We start from the raw sequence: 24,304 nt of genomic DNA on the forward strand, positions 1-24,304 counted from the left end.
ATCTCCCAGGTGGTCCAAATTTCCGGAGTCCCCCACTACGGCGTGCCTCATAATCAGAACTGGTTTTGGCACGTAAAACCCCATAATTTAATTTTTTACAGTTTTTACCGAACTTGGAAAAGCATTCGACCCATATTTTCCCACAAAGAATTTGCTAAGGGGAACTCAGGCCCTGCGGTCATTGAGCTGTCTTGGGATTGATGCGCAGTGCATGGATTTGTCTAATCATCGTGCGTGTGGATTCGGACGTTATTAATTACGCTTTACTTTTTTTTTTCATCTAAATTTCCGAACAGTCATAGCAGGCAGACACAGCAAGGCAAAATGTCTCTGTGCCCATGCATAATCGTTGCCGATTATTGCATTTATAATGCGACGTTTTGTTGAAAGTGATCAATTTGAAAAGTTACAAAGCCGTTTGAAGTCAGAGGTACCAGAATTAGCTAAATACAAGTATACTTCCATGGTTCTCATAGTTCCATACTAAATTTACTAGTGGGACCTCTGTCGCTGTGATCGTCAATATGCAGCAACGGAAATGACGTGGATTTTTGTTTGATCTTCGTACTTGTACATAATTTAAATACTACCCGTTTATCTGCCTTTATTGGCCCGGATTTAGAACCAGTTGTACTTTTCTAAACACAGAAGGCAATAAAACAGCGCTCACGTGCGTAGCATTTGCGAGAATTGTGGCAATTATAACGCAATATGTTGTTGAAAATGGTCAATTTGCGAAGCCACAATTTCGTTTGAAGCCACAAGAACGAAGTTTTAAACGTACCCTGACCATCATTCCTTTCCATTCTGCCTGAATCGCTATGCTCGGAGCTCCCATAAAAAACTAGCGCCAAATTTCCTTCCAGTAAGTTTTGTAGGAAAGTCGATGATCCGCCCCGCGTGACTACCAATTTTTTGACACTTCTCGACCTTCGATATTTCCACCCAGTGCTAACTCCCCGCGATGGTATACCTTGAGCGCCGAGCGTGCCATCTCGAAACAAGAGTAAGAGAGAGAGAGAGAGAGAAAAGTCCATCCATGTTTATTGCGATGTGAAAGAAGCAGAGCAATGATAGGGCATCTAAATAAAATCATCATCATCGTCATCATCAGCATCAGCATCATCAGCAGCAGCAGCAGCATATTTTTTGCGTACACTGCAGGGCGAAGATTCTCTCGGCGATCTCCAGTACGCCTGTCTTGCGCTAGCTGATCTATTCCAAGTTGTGCCTGCAAATTTTCTAATTTCATCACCATGCCCGATTTTCTGCCATCTTCGACTGCGTTTCCCTTCCCTTGGCAACCATTCCGTAACTATTATGGTCTACCGGTTATCGTGCACCCTTACGCGTTACATGAGGCGTCCAGCTCAATTTCTTCCTCCTAATGTCAACTAGAAAATCGGATACCCCCGTTTGCTCTGATTCACTCCGCTCCCTTCCTGTCTCTTAAATTTCTGCACAAGGGTTAAGCCTACATTAAGAATAAACAAAGACGTATTAAAAAATAAAAACGCCTAACATTTTTCGTTCCAGCTGCTTCTTGCGGGGTACATAATGTAATTTCTGGAACATTTTTGTATAGCTATATAGGAAACCTTCCGGCAGTAGCTTTATTCTTCGCACCGTGCTCCCACTCATTCAACTCAAAACATGTCGTGCTGGAACTGAAAGTCTTGTGTGGGAAGCCTCATAAAGCGGTACGGCTCATATCGTCAAAATAATATTGCTGAGTCTAAAATTGTCCTTCCCTTGAATAATCAACTCCGCAGATCCTTTTCACTTAAATGCCCTACTGCAACGAAATTTTACCTTGGCTAAGTTTGTTATAAATAAGTAGCAATATATATACATATATATATATATATATATATATATATATATATATATATATATACGACAGGTACGGGGATCGATACCCCGCACCTCCACCAAATGTCACGGGATGTTCTTGTAAGTCCACAGGGCGTCTGACCGAAGTACAAGAAGGCGGAGCAGTCTCAGCTGGACACCGATCGAGCGCGCACTACTAGTTCGTCAACTTCCTCTTTCACACTTCACCGGTCCGGCACCGATAATCTCCAGTACAATGTATATATACTATGCAATCAATCTGATTCGATGGTATAACTGTCATTCAATCCTGAGTGTACAGTGCAGGGCAAAAAAAAGAAAAAAAAGAAGCGTACTCTTTAGTTCATTCCGTTCTGTCAGCTGCAACGCACGCAGACTTTCTTACGAAGCCTACTTTTCCTTTTTCGCTCTCCTTTCACATTATATACTATATACTACTACATTTTCCCGATCTGATTGCAGCGTCTTTGTAAGCGGCTCCTCTGGTGCCGGGTTCAAAGCGCTGATCTATACATCAGCCCGATGAAAGATTCAGGAGTGGAACATTAGCTTCTCTTCAGGCGATAATGTGTCTGACGCAATGACGGAAATAACGGCAAGAGAAAGAGCAGCGCGCGCCGATAAACGCGCCTATACGCTGCGAGTCCCTGCAACGGGCTCGTCGTCGAGAGGCTCGATCATAACTGTAGGAACAGGGTGGAGTGCTGGAAAGAGATATAGTCGCCGATAAGCGCGTTGATTTCTCACCCGGTGTGTGCGCGCGGAGGCGGCCGCTTATCGAGTGAAGCTGATATGCGTTTGCACGTTCGCTAATCTGCCTCCTGCCCTTCCGCATATCGTGATTTACGGTGGCTTCGGCAGCCTCATAATAGGACTGCAGGCGAATAGTACGGCACACTCGAGTGGCATACCGCCCCGCGGTGGCTTATGTAGTAGCAATGGCGTCCTGCTGCTGAGCACGAGGTCACAGGTTCGCGACCCCCGGTTGCGGCGGCCGCATTGCTGTGAGTGACAACTGGGTAATTTGGGCGAGATGTCGATGACTTCGAAGTGCAAAAATTCTCGTTCACGCTACTTGGATTGCGCGGTAAAGAAACCTTAATTCTTTCCACCCTGCTTCATTGGCTCGGACGCCGCCGTGCCAACGTGTTAACGCTGGCAGTCGTAATTGATCCGAAGGATTGCGGCTTTCGGGTCGTTAGTCCTACTAGTTTTATTTCGTTTAATAACTCAAGCGGAGACTTGTTTAGGCTCGGGAAGCGCTAATGGACAGTAAAGGGTAAAATCTGAATTAGTTTAAGCTGGTAGGTTATATTAACTTGCGGAAGAAGGCCGCGGTTCTCATTGGCAGAGGCAATGGAGCTTTCTCGGTGCGCATTGAGAGGGAACCCCAGGCGGTCAAAATTAATCCCGAGTCCCCGAACCACGCGGCGTGTCTTATTATAATCATATATTGGTTTTGGCGCGTAACACACGAGAATGTAATTTCTGTTTAATGTCCCTTTAAAGTCTAAACGGGAGGACATTTCACGCTGACTAAATTGGTCATGCGTGAGTGGCATCTACTATAGCGAAGCAATCTTGGCAAAGTGGCTGGGCTGGACAGTCTAATTTTCCTATCAACAGCGTTTAAGCAGACGATGCATGCACCCGGCGGTTAGCAGATATGTCGCAAATATATGACCTGCGAGGCCGAGCTCTTTATATCCAAATAAACTCTCTTTATCTACCTAATAACCGCTTCCTGTGCATTGTCGCCTTCGTTTATAGCAGCACTTTCTCAAACGTCGATCTCCTGGCAGTTCCACAGTCTATAGCTACGACGATTGAAGATGTCGATAAAAAAAAAAAAAGCATTCGAAAAGGCCAATTATGCAGGTGCTGGGCTGAAGTGGAGCATGGTGCCACGATACTTGATTGTGAACCGATGATTGCGCTCTCATCCGTTGTTTCGTGTAATCATAATCCCGCTGTCATTTTGTCCATTCTTCATCAATCGACATCATTTGTTATATCTTCGCTTTTGTAACAGTTTTCTGAACATTTATTTCAAGCTATGGAAAATTATCTCTTGCATGTCTACATAAAGAGGTGGCTCACCTCGGCCATCTTCGCTTCATTTTTCACATTCAAGTTCATAAACATCAGCGATACGCTGTGCCACCGCCGCCGCCGCTGTAAAAATTGATATCTTCTTGCAGCGGCTTGTAAATATTTCCCCTCTCCCTTGGCTCCGATTTCTTTTAGCCGATATATGCAATGCAGCAAGAGAGACATCTTTCGCTAGCCGGTGAGATATCCTCCGAAGTGCTGGTAAGAGAAAGCGTTAGCTCCGCAGCTTTTATCTTCGTGTAAATTCACATGCGAATGGAAGAATCGTTCCTCTCTGCCAGATCGCTTTTGAGATTTGTGTGAGGTTTTGTTTGCCTTGGTTCTTGTACAGCAAGCATAGCGGTCTGTGCGAACCTCTCCCGAGCGGCGCACCCTTGGAAATCCGCATGCCTGACCGGGGGGTGCTTGTAACCGTCTTATAAACCAGGGGGTGTGCGGTGGAAAGCCGGATGCCTGGGGAAGCGGGGGAAGGGGGGGGGGGGGGGTAGATAGGGGTGGTGGTGCTTGTAGCCGTCTTATAAGCCGGTGGATGTCCGGCGGTGGGGATCGCACCACGCACCTCCCGAGCCGAGCCGGGAGTCCAACCCACTATGCCACGGTCGAGGTTTCTCGGCATCCATTACACAGAACTTTGTGCTTTAATATTTTTTTTTCAAACACTGTTTTTCGGTGATCTTTGAAAAAAAAAAACGAAAAATGAAACGATGTCCTTCATCAAAATTTTGCATGCTACAGTTGCTAAAATTCAAATTCTTAACTCGAATGCCTCATGCAGTTTTCTTTGAAATCGGTGCAGCGGTTGTCGTTTGCGAGTTGTCTATTCAGTATAGTATACTGTACCGTTTACAGTGGCCACGCTGCTGTTGGCGGGCGCCTCATCGTACCTGTTGACGTATTCTCGGACGATTGCTTTCCGCGACGTCACTTTCAGTGCACGCTTACTGGCTAGCTTTAGCGAAACCGGATGAGCTGATTGGCAGGTTGAGCACTGCGTCTCGCAAAGGCGAGTGTATCGCCGAAAGTGATCGTCCGAGAATGCAGTCCCCTGGTTACATGACACCGTCCAGTCTCGCGCGAGTGCGTCGCGTCGAACTGTTTTACGAGTCTTCTACACGTCGTCCTCAATACGCGTTCGAGCCTTGTTTGTCTATCGGTGCAATATTGGCGCATTTCCAATCAAGACAAGTCTCTCTCTCTCTCTCTCTCTCTGTACGAGGCGACTGCTTATAAGTGCGCGTGAAAGACGTCACTTATTGCCTCGCTGCGAAATTGTGCTTCACTTGAACCCCGTTTCCAATGCTTTATACGTGTGTGTTTTTCGATGATTGTCGTTATTGTGACACGAATGAATAGGGAGACTGGTAGCACGAGGAGATCATGCCGACTACTACTACTTGTCGCACGAGAAAAGTACAATTGCGTCACAAGTCCCAGAAAACGTCACAAAGGAAGCACTTGATAAAATGTCGTAAATGCAACAAATACTGTAAACTTAAGTAGAATGTTTGTAGGAGAAAGAGAGAGAGAGCGCGAAAAAGGCGACATGGATTACTTGCAAAAAAGAAAAACAACTTAGCAGCACTGAAATATGAGCCAATTTATGCCCAACGTGTCCGTTGGGCAACGTCATTCGAAAGGATCTACGTTGGACAGCGTCATTCCAGCATATTGCCATCACGGGGCCAACCAAGGAGGTTTAAAACCTCCTTGGGGCCGACTTATGAGTATAGTGCATTGCTCGCAATATGCAGCGTCACTATGACATTACATTCACTTTTTGCCGTATAATAGTGGTCGACAGAGTGTGACTGCATGGTCCTTTAAGTAACAATTAACTGCCCGTTTTTTGAAGAGTATTAGCCTGACACGCGCCCAACAACTTCCTTGTTCTTTATGCTTTAGTGCATTTTGATTCCTTTTGGATTTCATCGGTGCCCTGATCGAACCGTTACACAGCCCGACTGTAACCTCGTACGCTTCCTTGTCTGCTAACGACATAACAAATGCTGTGTTTGTTTATTTCTTCGTTTGTTTGTTTACTTGCTTTGTTGGCCTGTTCCACCGTGGTCTGTTCATTTCTCGCGTGCGTGCTCTTCCAGTGATCTCACGCACGTGACTCCTTCCCCCGTGTCCCCCAGAATGCGGTGCGCGGTCGAGCTGCGCGACGCCCGAGTCGCGGGCGCGTTGCTGCAAGGTCATTAAAATTAATTTTTTTTTCTTTCGATCGCGCGTCCCGTCGGCAAGCCGTATAAAAGAGAGACGTCGCGCCGCCCGAGGCTCTTCTTTGCGCAACGCCTTCTTCTTTTTCCGGGAGGAAAATCGAAGCGACACCATGCAGGGCGCACCGCGGCGCCGCCCCTTCGCCTCGACACCCCCCTCCCTGCGGCTGTGTTGTGGAAAAGAGCCCGCTGCGCAGCTACGCACCATACCGACCGCGCTAGCCGCAATGCTAACCCATTCGATAAGGACGCTTGTTTCACCACGATCGAACGCTTTACTGGTTTTCTTCTCTGTTTAAGTGTTTTAGCGCGGGTCGGTGCTGGTGCCTGGTTTCTCGTCGAGAGAGTGTAACGAGAGGAGGAAGAGAGAGAGAGAGAGTATTGGTGCGTCGCCGTGGTTGCGTCACACTGACCTCATAACGAGCTTAGCGCCGGCTGTCGCTCAATGAGAAATCACTTGTTCGATGGTGAGGTTTGAACCAGGGTCCCTCAGGCGCAGCAGCGCGCGATCTGCACTAACCATTGGGCCACAGTCGCGTGGTTGGCCCAGAACCACTCCTTTCCTCGTGGAAGCTACAGTGCTTTGATACGCTATATATATATATATATATATATATATATATATATATATATATATATATATATATATGATATCGCACCGCCTCCTGGGATCTGCTCAGCTCGGCTTCAGAGAGCTAAGCACGACAAAATCGAGGCACACGTTATTAGTCGCGGTGTTCACGCACATCCAGCGCGTCTCGCCGTCATGCCTGCACTGGACTGCGCAATGCAGGTGTGCCACAGCCGCAGGAAACGACGGTTCGACTAGGCGGGAAACTAACTCACGGACAAGAACAAAACGGTAAAACCGGTATATAAGTTTCGCTTACTGGAACAGCTGAACACGCGACATTTGAAGAACCGAACTTTCCATTGCCGAGCCCTGCGTGACGAAAGGACGAAAGCGGTGACGTCGAAATCACCGCGGCTTACTCGGGAGCGTCCCCATTAGATTCTATGGCATTCGGGGAAGGTAGCATGACGTCACAGATCGAAGTGCACCGGCCTTGCGTTATCTGGGAGGCGTCGGACCAGCGCTGCCGCGTGGGGCGCCACGCCAGGTCGGCTCTTCGATAGCGAACGTCCGTCCGAATTTAAAAAAAAAAAAAAAGAAAAAAAAAAACATCTATCGCTGTCTTCACTCAAACTGTCGTAGCAGCACCTGCAACCATCTATAATTATCTGCACTGTATACATGTCTACTGTATGTGTTCATGTAATGTATTTGTCTGTATCTATGTACTGACTATAATATCTGTGTTTATCTTTATACGATGTTGCTTTCGCTGGTAGCTGGATATGATTATAGCTCTAGATATTAGCTGCGATGACACTCCTTAAATTTTGTGTGAGTGTTTGAAACATATTTTTGTTTGTTAGAAAGACCAAGAGGTGCCCATTTAGAACAGGCAACATCTCAGCCTGCGTGCTTGTTCACGTAAATAAATAGAAAGAAAATAGATTTGAAAACTAGCGTCATCAGTTAACTTAATACGGCGCCGACTGGCGTGACACTGATGATTCGTCATGACAGCCCACTAGCCTTTTCATAAATTTTGTTCCGAACGGATGATAGTGCTAATTACAACGTCTTGTGACTGCGAAAGAACCAAATTTATATAGCACCACCTTTCATACATCTGGCTCTTGCTTTGCGAGCGAAGGCTTTCTTTTCGTACCGCCCTTGGTCAGGCTATACTGAATCCTATTTTCACGGAACCACATCTTGGGACCACGGCTTCGTACGTCTGCATGGTTACTCGCAGGGATGGACCTGTGAATACAAAACATTTAAATGACGACTCGTCACTCATAATGCAGAGCGGTATATATCATGCAGCATGCTAGCTATAAGGCACGAAGCGTGCTTTTAGAGTCGTGGTTTTACACGGTCTGAATTAATGATACAGCTGTCGGCTGAGCATTCGCTTCTTACGAATGCTATACTTCCTCATTGCCGGCGAACTCATTCAAGATAAGAAAACGAGAATGCACGTTTTCTGATGTACTCCGAACGTCTGTGTATAGGCGCGGCGCTGAAGCTCTGCGAATAAATCATACGACCGCACTAGTTCTAGTGATCGGTGCCCCTACCGTTACACAAGTATGCAGATGAGCGTTGGCGAAGGGCACTCAAATAACATAGTCAGTTACGCAAGGTGTCGCTGCAGTTCCGCGGTTGCCGTTGCTTGCAAAATCGCGGCTGTGTATACGCTTGAATGCAGCGCAAGTGATCTGCGCCACATGGAGACCTGTAACACACACACGCGCACACGCGCGCGCGCTGCTGCTGCTGCTGCTGCGGATGTTGTCCAGGAGCACAAGCGCACGTAAATTCTCAAAGGCATGTAGTCTCGTCTCCCCAAGAACGATGGGAATCGCCTCATTTGCGCGACACGATCTGTGTGTTTGCGTGCCAGCCTCTTCCTTAGCAACGCCGCCATCATGTTGCGATTTCGCTCCCACGATTCGGCACGGCAGCTCTAAATTAGCCACTCGGCTTGGATTGATGAGCGAGCGTTGTCACTTTCCACACTGGGCTGACTGTCTGCCCGTCACGTGCTCGTCCGGTCGTCGTTGGTCTTCTGCGCTGGCGCGGAGAGACAGCGAAGCCCGCCACCCGATGGTGATCGCGAAGTATACCCCCATAGTCTTCGTCCGCGCAGATAATTGATCGCTTCACAATTACGCACTATCGGGATGTCACTTCCGCCGAGTTCGTAAATCCGTCCATATATCTATCGTTCGTTTTGCAAGCATGTGCGTTTGCTTGGAAATCGTCAGATGCTATCGTTGAAAGAGTGGGAACTGTGGCGATTCTCTCTGTGCGCATGCTTGATTGAACAACGAGGACGGGCGAGGAAGAGACGACTGGGTGGACTGGGCTGGGCTGCTCCCACGAGGTTTCGGAACGTCCCACCCGACTCGTATATATATTCTTCGCTGCTCGCTGTGCCAGGGTTGTCTTGCTGTTTAAATAGCGATAGACATTGTATGCGATTAACTCACGGCCGGTCGCGTAGCTTTGTCCCCAGTTATATAAGAAATATTGGTCTACAAACACAATTCTTGCTTCCGGTGGGGATTTAAACTCATGACTGTTCGGTTGTTCCATGGTTGATGTCATTGCATATGCGGCGCACTCTCAGATTTTCCAATAGTCAGCAGTTCCAAAGAGTAATCAAGCTAGGAAAGCAAACATGAGTGCCCACTTTCGGTGACTTTGGGTTCCGCCGCATTATATAGCTCTGCGTAACCAGGCGCTCGAAGCCTCACTATACTGCATCAAGGGACGGGATCTGTGTACACGCCAGCGGGGTCTTATAGGACGGATTGTATCCATTCTCGGCTTTGTACCTCATAACAGGAGACATCGAACACTTTCTGTGGTCGTGCATAAGTTATAGTATGTACCGTGATTAAAGGGCCGCTCTCTTTGAGAATCTGCAGAAAAAAAGGCCTGCGTGCCTGCAACGCCTTGTGTTTCCAGGAGGATACGTTATAACCCTTTAGCCGTCTCGAATTTAGCTGTCTCATGTTTCCGTATCAGCCGCACGACGTTATGTCCTATGTTTCCTACCTGCTCCCATTTCCCGCACGGTAATGCGGCATAGATATAACTATCTATTACTTCTAAGTACCGGTGCTTCATCATACTTGGCAGGCGCTTATCGGCAGCCTTTTGCTGTCACACAATTCATTCTTTATCGGCATTTAATCAACGCACTCGCTGCCTCGGGGACGTTTTCGGTGTACTTCTTTTTGTTGTATCTTTAAAATAGAAGGTTAGCGGGCTGAGGAAAGTAATGATGTTCCTCTGTAGTAGCATATTTTGTCAGACATTACCGAAGTAGTACAATCAGGCTTCGTGCCATCTCAAGAAATGTACATTCGGTGTAGTGCCCCTGACGTGCACGTTTTTCATGACGTTGTGTCTATACGTTCACGCTAATTCTGTTGAAAGTTGTGTCAAGTCTGGAAAAACAAATTCTGTAATATTTTGCCGCCATGTTGGCGCACCACCACGGTGACAACCTGCGCAACCAAGAAACGCGAGCAGCACGAAAGCCCGCGTGCGAGGCAACTATACACATCGCGCAGGGGTTCTGCCGTGATCCTGGCACAGACGCCTGGATCTCACGGCTTCGATCCGGCTTCGTCTCTATCACAGTGTAAGGTTACCCGCGGCAGTGAATATGCTGCACTAGCCGGGTGACGCGGGGTCTCCCCTGGGTCTTCTCTGGACCGAAATAAACTTATTTCGCTCACTCACTGACATCATCGCGGCCGCCATGTTGGTGTACCAGTTCGGTGAGAAGCTGAGTCCATTAAGTCACTTGAGTGAGTGAAATAACTTTAGTGGAGGTCCGGTGAGGATGCGCACTCGTCGCGCACCCGGATAGTCCCACGTCGGGACCGGCAGGTCTAGCCCACCGGCCCGGTCGCGGGCATGCAGCCGGACAGCCAGGATTTGCTTGTCTAGAGCGGGGCTACGCAGAAGCGAGTCCCACTCATCCTTGCTGAACTTGGGGTATCTCGACCCGCACTCCCAGGGCATGTGTGCTAGAGTGGAGGTCTGCCCGCAGGACGGGCAGGCGCCGTCGCGATATACGTCGGGGTAAACTTCGTGTAGAACGACCAGACAGGGATATATGCCGGTCTGTAAGAGTCTAAGAGAAACGGCTTGCGCCCTATTCAACTTGGGGTGAGGGGGTGGAAAGACCCTTCTAGGCATGTAGAAGAATTTCGTAACCTCGTTGTGAGTAGTAGGTGCGTCCCTGTGGCCGTAAGGGGTAGGGAAGTGGTCAGGAGTAAATATGAATTGAGTTGACTTTATCGTAGACGCCATGTTGCAGCACTAAAACGTTGAGAAGCTGCGTGAACAGCAAGAAAAGTCACAGCATATCCACGGGGTGAATGATGATGAGTGGGCGAAGCTCCGGAGGGAATCATCGGATCTCCCGCTTAAGGGGACGCTAGCACAAACGCGTTAGAAACGTGCAGTACTCTCTAGTAAGGGGGAGCGGCCACAGCGTCTTACGCAGCCATTTACACATGCCGGAACGTGCACCGCGTTTGCCGACGCCATCACATGACTGCTGAGAGAGTATACCCCCCGTATCCATAAACGCTCCTCGACTTGAACTTGACTTGCCACCGCTTTGGGCAGCGCGTTCGAAACGCGTTGAAGGTAAGGCGGAGAGGCCACAGCGTCTTACACCAGCTTCTTACACGGGCCGTAACGCGCTAGCACAAACGCGTTAGAAACGCGCTAGAAACGCGGCCTTTCGTTAATGTTGGGTATTTATTGCCATCGTGGTGCGTGTGTCCATGTCCGCTTCGTGGCGTAGTGGGCTAACGCCGCGCGCTCGGAAGCGAGGGGTCCCTGGTTCGATTCCGCGCTACGGACACAACTCCGGAATTTTTTTTCTCATTTTTCTCAGACTGGTTACACACTACTACTACGACGACGGGGACGAACGGGTGCCGCTATAAGGAGCTTCGCCCCTAAAACGTGAGGGCATGACGGAGCGGGTTCTGACGGAGCCGACAACATCGCGCGCGGGTGCTGCCACAGACACCGGCGTCGTTCCGGCGGCGTCTCTATATCACAATGAACGCAGGTTACCCGCGGCAGTGAATATGGCGCACCGACGCCATCGTGATCGCCATGTTCGGGTACATAGCCCGGTCACATATGCTGCCTCACTGACGTCTCGTGAAAGGCATCTCTATACATAATTGAAATTTTCGGTGAGACAGAAAAGAATGTTAAAAGAAAGTTTTAGCGTAGTGCTAGTCGTTACCATTGTGGCCACCTGCCAGCCTTAGCGCGTGCACTGAGCGCACTGGCCAGCTGGTGTTGAATGATTGCAGCGCGCTACTGTGAAGTAAGACGCTCGGACACAAAAATAATAAAATGTCGAAGTTTTACCCGAAAGGCGAAGCATCAATTGCGATAGCAAATTAGTAGATTAGTAGTAAGGATAGTAGTTTTATCAGCTTTATAAACTTGGACATGTAGCATCACCAGCAACGCGCAGAATTGTCGACGCCGTCGGCGTTTTGCCCGCGTTACGCGCGCGGCGTTGGTGACTGTTGCCGGTGCCTCTGGGGGCGGCTCGGAGGTTTTCGACGCGATCAGAACGGGACACTCGTCGAGCAGCGTCGGAAGTCTTTACCACATTCTCGCCTCCCAACGGTTTTATATAAATAAACATTGGTGCCGCAGCTAAACGTCGCCTCCCCTCTCTCCCGTCCCCCCACGGCCTTTCGCGCGACGGAAGAAGTCGCGTTCGCTCTCCGCCGTGCGCGTTCGCTCCCTGTGAGAGCGCGCGTTCCTCGCGCGCGTTCACTCGCACATACAGCATACGGCGCACGGCGACGATTTCATCGCCGTTGGACTTTATACCGAACCTCACGGCGACGGCGATGGCAGAAATCCGCTTGGATCGAGTGTCCATATAATTGCTATCGCAATAAAAGGATGAATACGACACTGGTATTCGTCCTTTCCTTGTGTCCAAGAGCCTTACTTCACATATATAATCGAGCTGCAATGATTCAATGTGTACCACAAGCAACTAGCCCAACGTTAGATCTTCAGCTGCGGTTCTGCGCCTTTTGAAGTTCCTACAAGATCTGCTGACTATGCCGCCGACGCCAGCCGCTGTCTTTATATAAGCAATGCTGCAACAGAAGCGAGATGCAATTCTAAACAGTGATAGACGCGCGCCCGTTTAATGGTTTGCTTGAACCTAATAAGCGAAGCGGTGTGCGATCCGCGGCAACATTCGAACGAATACGACATGCGCAGCTGTACATACACGGATCCTCTAGATGAACACTGGCCAGAGGGCATCTTGAACGCGCAACGTATAAAGCTTTAGCAATGTATCCTACGAGATATGGTTCCTTCGCTCGCTAGGCTATGTGATCGTGCGCTGCTGTCTAGAGAGCCTACAGCGTTGCAAACAGCGTTGCATGTATACGCTGCTGCCAGTATAGGATAGCCTCGGCCGCGCTGAAACGCGAGCGCTCGTGTTCCAGCGCTGTGGTGGAAAAGCTTGAGCGTCCACAGTACTTAGTCGGTGCAGACGCCCTAGCACGCGCTAAAGCTGCCTGGTGGTCTTGCAGGTGTAGCGGCAACGCTAAGCAGTACAGTTACATGCTAAAACTGACCGCAGTGTAATGTTGAACAACGAAGGTGTTCAGTGCGTTCTACGGGTGTGACAGGTAGCCTTCGTACTCTGTGTTACTAGTGCCTTGGGGCCTGACTTGTCTGTCCGTCGGAGCATGCAGCTGTACACTGCGTTTGTGTGTGTGACTCTGTGGCGGGGTCTTTGCAGCGGGACTCCCCCACGCTGCCTGGTCGAGCAGGGACCCCCGGCCTGGCGCCCGAGTCAGCGTTCGCCATGAGCTCCAAGGAGGTCAGTCTCACGACCCGCATATGTATTATACACGCTTTGCCCGCGTGCGAGCCATAGTCGGTATACACGCTGCTGCGATCGGCCTGCTGGCACGAAACTGTTAATAATAATGGAAAAGTGATGAGAAACTATACTGGAAGATAATTGTCAAAGTAGTAGCTTCCCGATATATCTTAGAGGTATGCTGCTGGGACGCTTATTAGTTAGCCCCATTGGTTAATGTTATGAGACTTGTAGGCGGTCCTGTATACGTATCGATATGTCTGAGTGCACTCAGCAGGTGTATTCTTTGCTCGCTCTTCTTGCGATGATATCATAAACGACGCCGCCCGCGCGTTACGAACGCCCTGGCCTTACGGCCTTTTCTTGTGCTCCTACGCAGGCTGCGTTGCTGGCTGCTCTTTGATTGACAGTTGATATTGACGACGCCGTAAGCATTCACCGTCGCAGCCGTACGAACTCCTAGCTGACCTCCACCGTGGAGCCGGGAAAACACGATATAAAATTCACCGGTGTAGCTGAACAGCTCGCGTCACGGCTTCTCGGCCATGTCTGTTCGCAGAACGCTCCGTGAGGTATGCGCACGATTCAGAAACCGGCGCGCGGGCTTGGTGCACAATTTTGAGAGATACACTGGGATATACCGCGTTTGCAGCTTCAGCCAGAAGTGAGTAAGGCGATTTCTTGTTTGTTGCGGAGACGCCTTCTGTGCGTGTTCTTGTATTCTCTTCCGTGCCTTCCTTTACACGTGCGTGGAACTTCGCATAAACGTGCTCTCAAACTGATTTCATGGTGTATCAGTGCTTTTCTTTCTTTCTTTTTCTACTTGTTTGTGTGACTTGCGATGAGGAGCTAACGGCGGTAACTAAACGCGCCAGTCTCTCCTTTAAATTCGTATCAATATACAGGATTGTCTGTTTTAATGAAAACAAGCTTGTTTACGATCTCCTCGCAATCCAGTCACACCACCTGGATTTCTTGAAGCCCCTTGAAGCCCGACGCTGCTTGCAAGACTCACTTCAGAGCTGTGTGTTAGATAATTAACAAAAAATAGTAATTAACTTTGTAATGAGTCACTTTAGAGCATATATGTCCGTAGTAGCGGCATTGAAGCCGAGCAGTCAGAATGAAGTCACACCTATTTAGCAGCAATCGCGCACTTAGTGCCAGTTTCGAGAAATTAGTCTTCAAAAGCATGTGGCGAAATGCATTCACGTTCCACTTACACTTATCAGCACTGTGGAAGATATGGTGTCACGCGAATGTGCAATTTACTCAGAAGGACTGCCGATGTGTTTCATCCGTTACACACCAGCCCTTTTGCGTCAATTGCAGGACCAGGCCCTCTCTCATCTATCTCCAGTTGTCACTATCTCGCGTGAGCCGACTCTGCTATATCCCAGCAGATCTCGTAAGCTCACCACATAAATGTCCACCGCTTTCTACGGAGCTTCCACTTGCGTTCGCACCTATTCCTTTAGTCTAATGCACCACCGCTGCACGCATTACATGTCCCGGCGTCAGCTCCACATGTCGTCCTAGCTATTAGTCTCAAATGTACTTCGTATCACCAATTCCGTGCAGTGCAGACTCACGTTTTCTCTCTAATCCATCTCAATGCTGCGCCCCCGTCAACGCTACACGTATACATGTAACCTCTCAACGCGGTACGTCTGTCGTTGCGCATTCCATCGGTCTTTGCGCGGCCTGCCGTGACCCAGGGTCTTGGTAGCTACGCCGGGTTCCACAAGAAATCGTTGACGACAGTCCCCAAGGATGGATATTAACGGTTGAGATTGCACGCGTGTATTTACAGTACCTCGTAAGCTCAGTGAGAGTGCGTCGCGAGAGCGTCACACATCGCGTATTTAAAGACTTCTCACCTCGCCGCCACTTCCCTAGGCTATGGAGCAGACGCTTAATTATACGCCTTTTGTTCGTGGCACAGACGCAGCCACAGGCGCACACCTTTTCTTCGGCGCCCAGTTCCTCCCCACAGAGGACGCTGCCGCTTGAGGCGTCGTTCCCGCGGTATCGGATTAGCGACGATAAACGACGACGACCCCGTTCTCACGTCGCCGCTGAAGTCGTTATCCGCGGCTTAACTATTCTCATCGCACGCAGCCCCCGGTCGATGTCGCCTTTTTTTCTTAATTCGCGATCTTCGAAGAATTTCGAGCGACACCTTTTTCCCAAGCCTTGCAGGGAAAGTAATTGGCTCGTATTTGCCCTGCGGTGAAATTACCGGTATATAAAGTCGCCAGTGTAGGCCGTTATCTTCCTCTCAAGCCTCTTTGTCGTCTTCCAAGTTAGCACATGACTGTAGGGGGTGTATGGTGACGCTGCATGCTTAGGCGGCACACGTAAAACACGGAACGGACGCGGACCCTGCGCTTCAACTTCCTGCACTTGCCAGCGCTAAATCATTCCTAGGTCAAACGGGTCAATGCGTCTAAATAGGAGACTTCGACAGCGTGAGAGTGCAATAGGCAAGACACCGACATCGGGCAATTTAGCTTCGCAGTGTTCAAAATGCCAGTGTCTCGCCCGATGTTTGATGGGACACAGAAATCAGCTTATGGTGGAAAGGAAAGAAGGAAAAGAGAGAAATAATCGAAGCATGTGTCGTGACTGAAAACCTTGGTTGCACGTGTGTCAGTGCACCGTCTGTAGCTTTAGACGAAGAGATGTCAAAGTTTAATGAACAGCATTTCGCGGGTTGACAACTCGCGCCGTCTCTTTATATGGCAACATATCTTCCCTGTGTCACGTATGCTGTCATGTGTGGTTTCATGCCCGATTACTGTATTACGAAATATTTCATAGCTGCACTTTTGTCCACGTGTATACACGCGAATCAATAAGCTGTCGCTAGTGCGCAGTGGCGGCGTCCGTTTCGTCTTTACGTGTTGGTTGGTGTCCCCGTGCGGGTGTCCCAGTGTACGTGTGCCACCTTAGCAACGCACACGGACACCATGCAGTCATGTCATACAAAACAGCCCCAGTGGAAGCACTTCTAAACGTAGTTTTTAGTACAGCGGGAATCAGGCTTGTCTGTAGAGTGGTCAAGTGGTCGATTCGGTCGCCATCGCTCGCGAGGAGAAAATACAGGCCCACGCCGCAGTAAGGCCACGGATAGCCATACCGAATGCGTACTCCATCCACTCGTACAGCCAACAGATCTCGAACTCAGCAGCGACGCTGTCACAGTCTGCAGCCGGCCGCTGCGATCTCTCTAGGCAAGCGTGATTCACGCTGTATACTTGTAGAATATGTACTGATTATAAACATTTCTCCTCAAGGTTGTCGGTAAGCGCGGCAGGTCATGACTTTGGAGTGCACTGGCTTGATATATTTATATGCCTTCAATCCACTAATTTATATAGTTATACTTGAATTGAAGACATCTACAGGGAGTTCGCGCTCATCAGGTTTCCTGTTGCGTATGAGCATCGTCTCCAGCATCGTTGCAGTATAAGCTTTGATTCTTAAAAAGATGAAACTGTTGCTGGTTTTATTTGTCGCTTCCGTTCTTAGAGCTTTTATCTTGATAATGCACCAAAATCGGTTAACAGAAACAGCAAAACCAGGCCACACTCGCCTTTCAATGTAGATTAAAAATAGAAAAAAAAAAAAAAAAAAGACCGGCCAGAACCTTTCACACACAGTATACTCATTTTCTTTTCTTTTTTTTTACGCTATGCTTTTGGGATAGCAGGCTGTTCAGTGGCCGAAGTTCCCACATTGTCCTTCGAATTTCCGGCAGGATCTGAGCTTATCCCGCGTGCTCTCGAGTCTCTTGGTCGTGTGAAGAGGCGGTATACGTAAGCTGCGACAGTCGTGGTGGCGCAGTGATATATGCTTGCTGTCTCATCCGCCCGCAAGGACAGCCGCGTTAGCTGGCCGTGCAGTTTGTAAACTCGCACATCAATTGATTTGCTGAATGCGCCGTGAGTCACCTCGGCGCGCTCTGGCTGCTGGACTCATGAAACGCAAAGAAGCCAAAGGAGAATTCGCCAGGGAAGCAGCAGCAGTGGCCCATTGCGCACTATCGTGGCGTGTGAACAACTCGCGATACCTTGAAAGTGGTTTCAACCGTGGAGGTTTGTCGCTGCGAAATCTGCGAAAGCGTGGAGCCTGTATATATATATATATATATATATATATATATATATATATATATATATATAGAGAGAGAGAGAGAGAGAAGTATTTTAACTGATTTTTGAACCAATCTCTGGAGCTTTTTTTTTTCTTTTGAGGACTCGAGGTCGATGAGCAGTTGGTCTATGCGGTGTCCGCCGCTGCAGTTAAACGCACGAGGCCACGTACATGGACAGCCTTGCGCGCAGCGCATCTTCCTTGAGTGGTTTATCTGGGATATAGAATTTTTATGTGGTGTTAGGGTGAAAAAATAATAAGCAATCAGCAGACATCGATGATTTTTCCGGCTCTGAACTCATTTCCAGCTAAAAGAACGGAGAGACGGACATCTCAGACCCAGTTCCGAGCTTTCAAATGCTGTCGATATCTGTAGTAAGGACGGATAAGATGGGGGAATAGAGGATGCCAAGGATTTGTACGGCTTTTTTTTTATATATTAGAAAAATATCGCCGAAGATTTTACGGCCCTACAAAACTGAAACTTGCAGCTAGTTTTTTGCCGAACATAAGCTCATCAGATTTATTATGCTAGATCGCGATCGAAAAAACCTCGCGTGCCGTACCCGCGCCCCTTCACCTCGACAAACACTCTCAAGTCGGACGCGTGCCATGCATCCTCCAGGGTCGAAAGATCGACGAAAAGCTTATAGCTATGCACTATGTATACGGGCGCGCCGTCGTGCGCGCGTCTCACCGGCAGCTTTTCGGCTGGCCCTCATAAATAACAATGCGACATAAAAAAAAAAAAAAAAATCCGAACCGGGGTTCGGGCGCGCGCACGTAAATATTCTCTTTCCACACACACACACAAGCACGCGCGCACGTGAGTCCGTGGCCTTAACCGAGATTCCATTTCCGCCGGACGGCTCCTCCTGGCAGAGCGCGTAGTCGTTGTTGTTTGCTGCCGCCTCGGAGGCTTTTTGCGGCCCCCACCGTGGGTCGAGCCGGGGCTCGAAGAAGAGGTGGGGGGCGGCACCCGCCCGCAGCTGTCGCGCGCGAGCGCGCGCACAAAGGTTGACCCGATTGCGGGGTGCATGATGCACGGCGCGGCGACCTCGCGCCGTGCCGCGCCACCTGGCTCCCCCGAACTGCCGCGCACGCGCCTGTTCGAAGAGCCGGGCGGTCGCGCGAGCAACACGTGCACGAACGCGACTCCAGGGGGAGGGAGGGGGGGGGGGGGGATCTCGAACAGCCGTTGACAAACAACTGCACGGTTCACGCGTGTGCGTGTATTTATATATATGTAAGGTAAGGTCAGAGCAGCCGGATCGCTCCGCTTCGTCCTTCACCGAAGTCGCGTTCTGCTCGTTCGTCGAGGGTTGGCTGGTTGCCTCCGCTCTGGTTACCGGTCGGACCCGCTGCTGAAAGGCGCATTTCTGGGAAGCGGCGGTATGCTGGGAAGCCTGCTTTACAACTTCGCCCATCGAGATGTGGTGGCCGGGCGCGGCCACATGCCGGTTCGTCCCCAACCGAAACCCCGCTACATTATAACCCGCGTTCTCCGATGTTGGAGGGGGAGGCGAAGTGCTGTAGGTCATGGTTAACCGGGCCCTTTACACCGCAAGCTCTTGTATATACGGCTGCGAACCCCTGAAGTCTCCCTTCTACTCGTTTTCCGTGACGTTGGGGAATTCTGAAACTCCCGTAGTTGGTACTGGGCCCAACAGCTCGAGGCCTTCGAGCAACCAGACTGATAGCCGTTGACACACGTATTCGGAACACTCCTCCACTTCCATTCGATATACTCACCTCTATGTAGAGATGAACGTAGCGCACGTAGGTTTACGTCGATAATAGAGACGTGCAGTGTGCATACTCTGGCGCCCTGCACTGCATACATTCGGCAGCGAACTGCTCAAATTCACCGGTTGGCGCATGATTGAGGGGATAGAAGAGCAGCGTTTTAGAACAGGAAACGCAGCGGATGACACAGCAGAGGACGTATATGGACGACAGCGCCTGTGTGTGTCGCCTGCTGCATCCCCTGTTCTAAAGCGCTACTTGTTTCTTCTATTCGGCTTCACACCCACGGCTTGGGACAATCTGCATGTTGACACAGGCAAAAGACAAAAAAAAACAAAAAAAGAAACGGGTGACTACGTTGGAACTTTTCTTCTGCGCTGTTCTCCGCTTCAAAGAACAATCTCTTGCAAAGTAACATTTGTTAATTTGTAAATATTGCGTCGTGGTGTGGGTCAGCGACGGCTGCGCCACTGATCTCCTTTAGAGCCGTCGCTGCTGCCAAGTACCGCGAAATACCGAGGAAGTCTACGTCACCGCTGCTTATTTCGAGAATTTTCGAAATCGGGAAGCGACATAGCACCGAACTCCCTATTTGAAGCAATGGCATCTAACCCGCAGGGGCGCAAATCTCCTGTCTCCGGCGCTTTCAGTAGACCCGATTCGCGACTACTATTAGTATGCACTACCGCCTCCGCGCTATGCCATTCCCGACGTGTTTGGAAATTTTAGAGCAACCTCTTGATGATTCGGGCGAATTGGTTGACAAAGCCGGAAAAGTAATGCGTATAAGATGGCAGATAAGATAAGTAAACTGGCAGTAAGATAAGTAAAGTAAATACGTATAAGATGGTATAAGATAAGTAAACTATACGATGGCCGCACTGAACTAAGAACTCGGGGATTTTTCGAAAGCAACGCAAACACCCGCCGTGGTTGCTCAGTGGCTATGGTGTTGGGCTGCTGAGCACGAGGTCGCGGGATCGAATCCCGGCCACGGCGGCCGCATTTCGATGGGGGCGAAATGCGAAAACACCCGTGTACTTAGATTTAGGTGCACGTTAAAGAACCCCAGGTGGTCCAAATTTCCGGAGTCCCCTACTACGGCGTGCCTCATAATCATAACTGGTTTTGGCACGTAAAACCCCATAATTTTTTTAAAGCAACGCAAACCTGAAATGAGAACCAACCCTGAGCGCTCACACACGCCACTATATATGCAACCACGCGCTGCAGGTCCCGTAAAATAAGTTATGTCATGAAAAGCCACTTCACAATCAAGAACAGAAATGGATTGCGCACTAACACACTTATCGCGGCTTTTGCCAAGACTAGGCGGAAGACTCACTCTGTGGCTTCAGCGATGAATAGGAATAGTAATGAGCTATATATCTGCGTTTTTTTTTTAATATGCATTACGAGAAATTTGGGAGCGGTATGTATAGGCAAGAGCCCTTATTCTCACAAGTTTACTAACTTAAGTGACCTTCGCGATCGGCCATTGCCGTGGCGTTTGTCTCAATGTCATTGCAATCGCGATCATTAACGACTGGCGCCCGGATACTGGCCAATGAGGAGGCAAGGATTGAGTCTTTCTTTTTCTTTACAGCACAGTGACACATGAAAACGGGACGGCGTTCAATTTTGAGCGCGCACCACGCTGTCGCCATGTTCGATTCAATCCTTTCCCCACTTAATCTGTAACTCCAACGGCCCTCCCGCCTATTACAGCGAAGCTGTTAGTGCGACTAGAGACGCTCAGGAACGTTATATGCCTGTTTTCACCTGAAAAAACACAACTTCAAAACTCGGTCGCTGACGAGAGAGTGAGAGACAAGAAGAAAAGACAGGGAGGTTAACAAAGGTCTCGCCAGACCGGTTGGCTACCCTACAAAGTTTATACGGCAATGAAAGCGCCGCAACACTGAGGCATAAAAACTTTTTTATCTCAGCTCATTAACGAGCACACACCCCTCCAAACGCCTTTCAAGGAAGGAAGGAAGGAATGCGGCATAGGCAGAAAGACAGGGAGGTTAACCATTTCTCTGACCGGCTGGCTACCCTGTGCTGGGGAAAGGGAGCAAGGGAAATAAAAGATAGTAGAAAAGAGATGTAGAAAAAAAGTGTAAAGAATAGCACAAAAAAAATGAGAATACGGCACTTCAAAGTCTGTCCCTAAGACCAGTTCTCCGCAAGAAGCGTAACAACACTTTCAAAGCCTTCTGTGCTGAGGACCGTCTCAGCCATGCAGTGTCTCAGCACCCTTTCCTCTGACAAAGGGCGTTTATCAAGTCCGTCTAACACTCTTGTGATCGAAGAGTGGCTTATACAGTTGCTCTCAGACGTGGCAGATCTCTGCAAGCTCCCGAGTGCCTTCATGGCTGCGTTTTCTTAGGCAACGAAACAGTGAAAGGGTCATGCGCTGGCTTCCCCGTCCACGGAAGCCTGCGCGTACAATATCGCCACCTTGCCGACGTCGTGATTTCTCAAATTCTCGCGCGCGCAGTGCAGTGCCCGATCGTTCCTGCCCGAGCCCAGGCCAGTTGTTTTCGAGAGGTTTTCGTTCTTATTTCTCTCCGTACATTTTCGCTTGTTTAAAGAACCCTGTGGTTTTCTTGCTTCTGTCTATATATAGTTTTGCGATCGCGGGCTCCTTCAGGGGGCCCAACATCCCATTTTTTTCTCGCTATTAAAAACAGCAGCAGCGGGCTTGCCGTATAACCGAGCGCCTGTGCACCTGGCGAACCTGTGCGCGGTGGTGGGTGATTCTTCAACCTCGTGAAAAACTGAGCAGGCGGCCGGGCATACTTACAGGGCTGCGTGCGCGCGCTGGCCACAGAGGCGCGTGCCTTGCCCCGACGTAGCCCCTGGGGCTCTCGGCGCCCCATCTGGTACAGACCCCCCGACAACCCCCCCCCCCCTCCCTCCCCCTCACCTTCCCGAACGTCGCCTCCCCTTCCTTTCGTTTTGCACGGAGCTTGACGGCCTCCCGCCTCACCTTGTGCCTGTGCACGTGCATGGCTGCCGGCGCCGAGGCTGGAACGCGACCATTCTTCGGGGTCGCCAGATGGGGGCCCCCGGTGTCGGGGGGCGCCCTTTTGTTGGACCTCGCCACCACCCCTTCTGGGCCCTGCGTGCATCCGACCGCTCCCCGGACGACGACGACCTCTTTTTTTTTTTTTTCTTCTTTCTTTCGCGGCGCGTTTTCTGACCCCGCGCGGACCCCGCCGCATCCGGCGTGGCGGCCCAACAGAAATGCGCACCAGGACCGATGACCATGCGTTTCCCCCCCTCCGCTGGTGTTCCCGTGGAACGGAGGGACGGGTGTCTTCCGACAGTCGGGGAGCCATTTTGGAAGGGAGATGCTGGAACATGTCGACGGAATGCTCGGAGAAGGCAAGAAAGGGGTCGCAGGCAGCTTGCGTATATACGCAATAGCCTGAACGGTGCATGCGTTTTGCTGTGATCCAAGTGCCTTATACTGCGTACGCGAGAGAAACGCGAGCCGTTTGCTTATCCTATAGTGTAAAACACGGGAGTACACGGCACATCCTCGCTGGATGCGTTCCGTAGAGCGATCGAACTATGGGGACTCAGCCAGGGATTCTTGGCCGTCGGTGGTGTTTGGCCGTCGGTGGTATATGGCCGTCGGTGGAGGTTGATTGAGTCAGCCACCAGTCAGCAAGAAGAAAGTGAGAGAAACAGATGGGGTAAATTGGGTGCAAAGGATATGGTCAGCTATATGGATATATATACTCAGCAACTCAGCTATATGGTCTTGCGCGCAGTAGCTTCGTTTTTTTTTTTTTTTTTTTTTTTGACTAAGGCTGTACACGTTCGTCGAAAATGAACGAAGAGCCTTCTGGAAGTTTTGAACGTTCCTCAGACTTTTGCAGACTTCAAATGGTTTCTTTGAAGAATTCAGTATCAGCTAAAGATTTACACTGGGATTTCCTTGACAGCCCCCTTGAGGGATTTTCTCTCAGCTTCGTGATGCTGTTCTTGATGCATGTATACAAAGTGTTTTCGGAGGTTTGCCAAAGCTTTCTTTTACTGTACTTTATCACTTTTTTTTTTTTAGTTAGCGAAATATATACCACCAGCCAGCTTAGCTTCCTCAGTAACCACGTCTGCACCAATAAGATCGCTGTTTCTCGTGATTCGCTGCGCGCTGAACTGCGCTGAAACATTCGCGAAGGTTCTAGGGGCTAGAGAGAAGGGAAAGGAAATGCGGGGAGGTCAACCCTACGCACGCTTGGTTTGCTATCCTACGCTTGGGAAAAGGGTATCGCTTAGTCCGCATGCGCGCATCGATACTGTACAGTCGCTCACTGAGGTCTGTCGACTTCAGGAACTGCAGTAATGGACGCATCAATTTCTGGGCCCGAGACGCACATGTGGCCACGGTTCAAGTACCTTTTGTCGCCGCGAATGATCTTGAATTCCGGGGATCTAGTGCGGCGCGGAGTAGCTAGCAGTCGCTGGTCGTCGTAGTGAGGACAGATGCAGCGCGAGTAAGTTCTGCTGTATACTTGCGGAAATTGAAGCAAACGAACTTCTAAGCAGAGTAGCTGAAATGTGCGCCACCGTTATGTAGGTGCGCGAAGCCTGCATTCCTACCGACGTGAGTGTGTGTGCAGCGAGTATTTAGGGAAACTCTGGCGCCTAAATGCACGAGTGTTTCGACAGGTTTCTATCTGGTAGTGATGTGGTTGAGATGCACGC

The 24,304-nt window shown here is 49.7% G+C and overlaps 2 protein-coding genes across 3 annotated transcripts in view; one reads left to right on the forward strand and one right to left on the reverse strand.

Annotated features, from left to right (window-relative positions):
* LOC119449746 (peptidyl-prolyl cis-trans isomerase 7-like) overlaps positions 1 to 24,304 on the reverse strand; it is a 403,577-nt gene that overhangs the window by 223,741 nt on the left and 155,532 nt on the right. The window lies entirely within an intron of this gene.
* Positions 1 to 24,304, forward strand: part of LOC119449747 (Krueppel-like factor 3) — a 128,548-nt gene that overhangs the window by 23,916 nt on the left and 80,328 nt on the right. Inside the window, exon 2 of one of the 2 annotated variants that reach the window (XM_037712996.2) lies at positions 13,595 to 13,675. The exons of the other annotated variant lie outside the window; for it this stretch is intronic. Coding sequence (XP_037568924.1) covers positions 13,595 to 13,675 — 81 coding nt within the window. The remainder of the gene's footprint in view (positions 1 to 13,594; positions 13,676 to 24,304) is intronic. 2 annotated transcript variants of the gene reach the window in all.

This window comes from Dermacentor silvarum, chromosome 4 (genome assembly GCF_013339745.2).
Source record: "Dermacentor silvarum isolate Dsil-2018 chromosome 4, BIME_Dsil_1.4, whole genome shotgun sequence".
Classification (NCBI taxonomy): Eukaryota; Metazoa; Arthropoda; class Arachnida; order Ixodida; family Ixodidae; genus Dermacentor; species Dermacentor silvarum.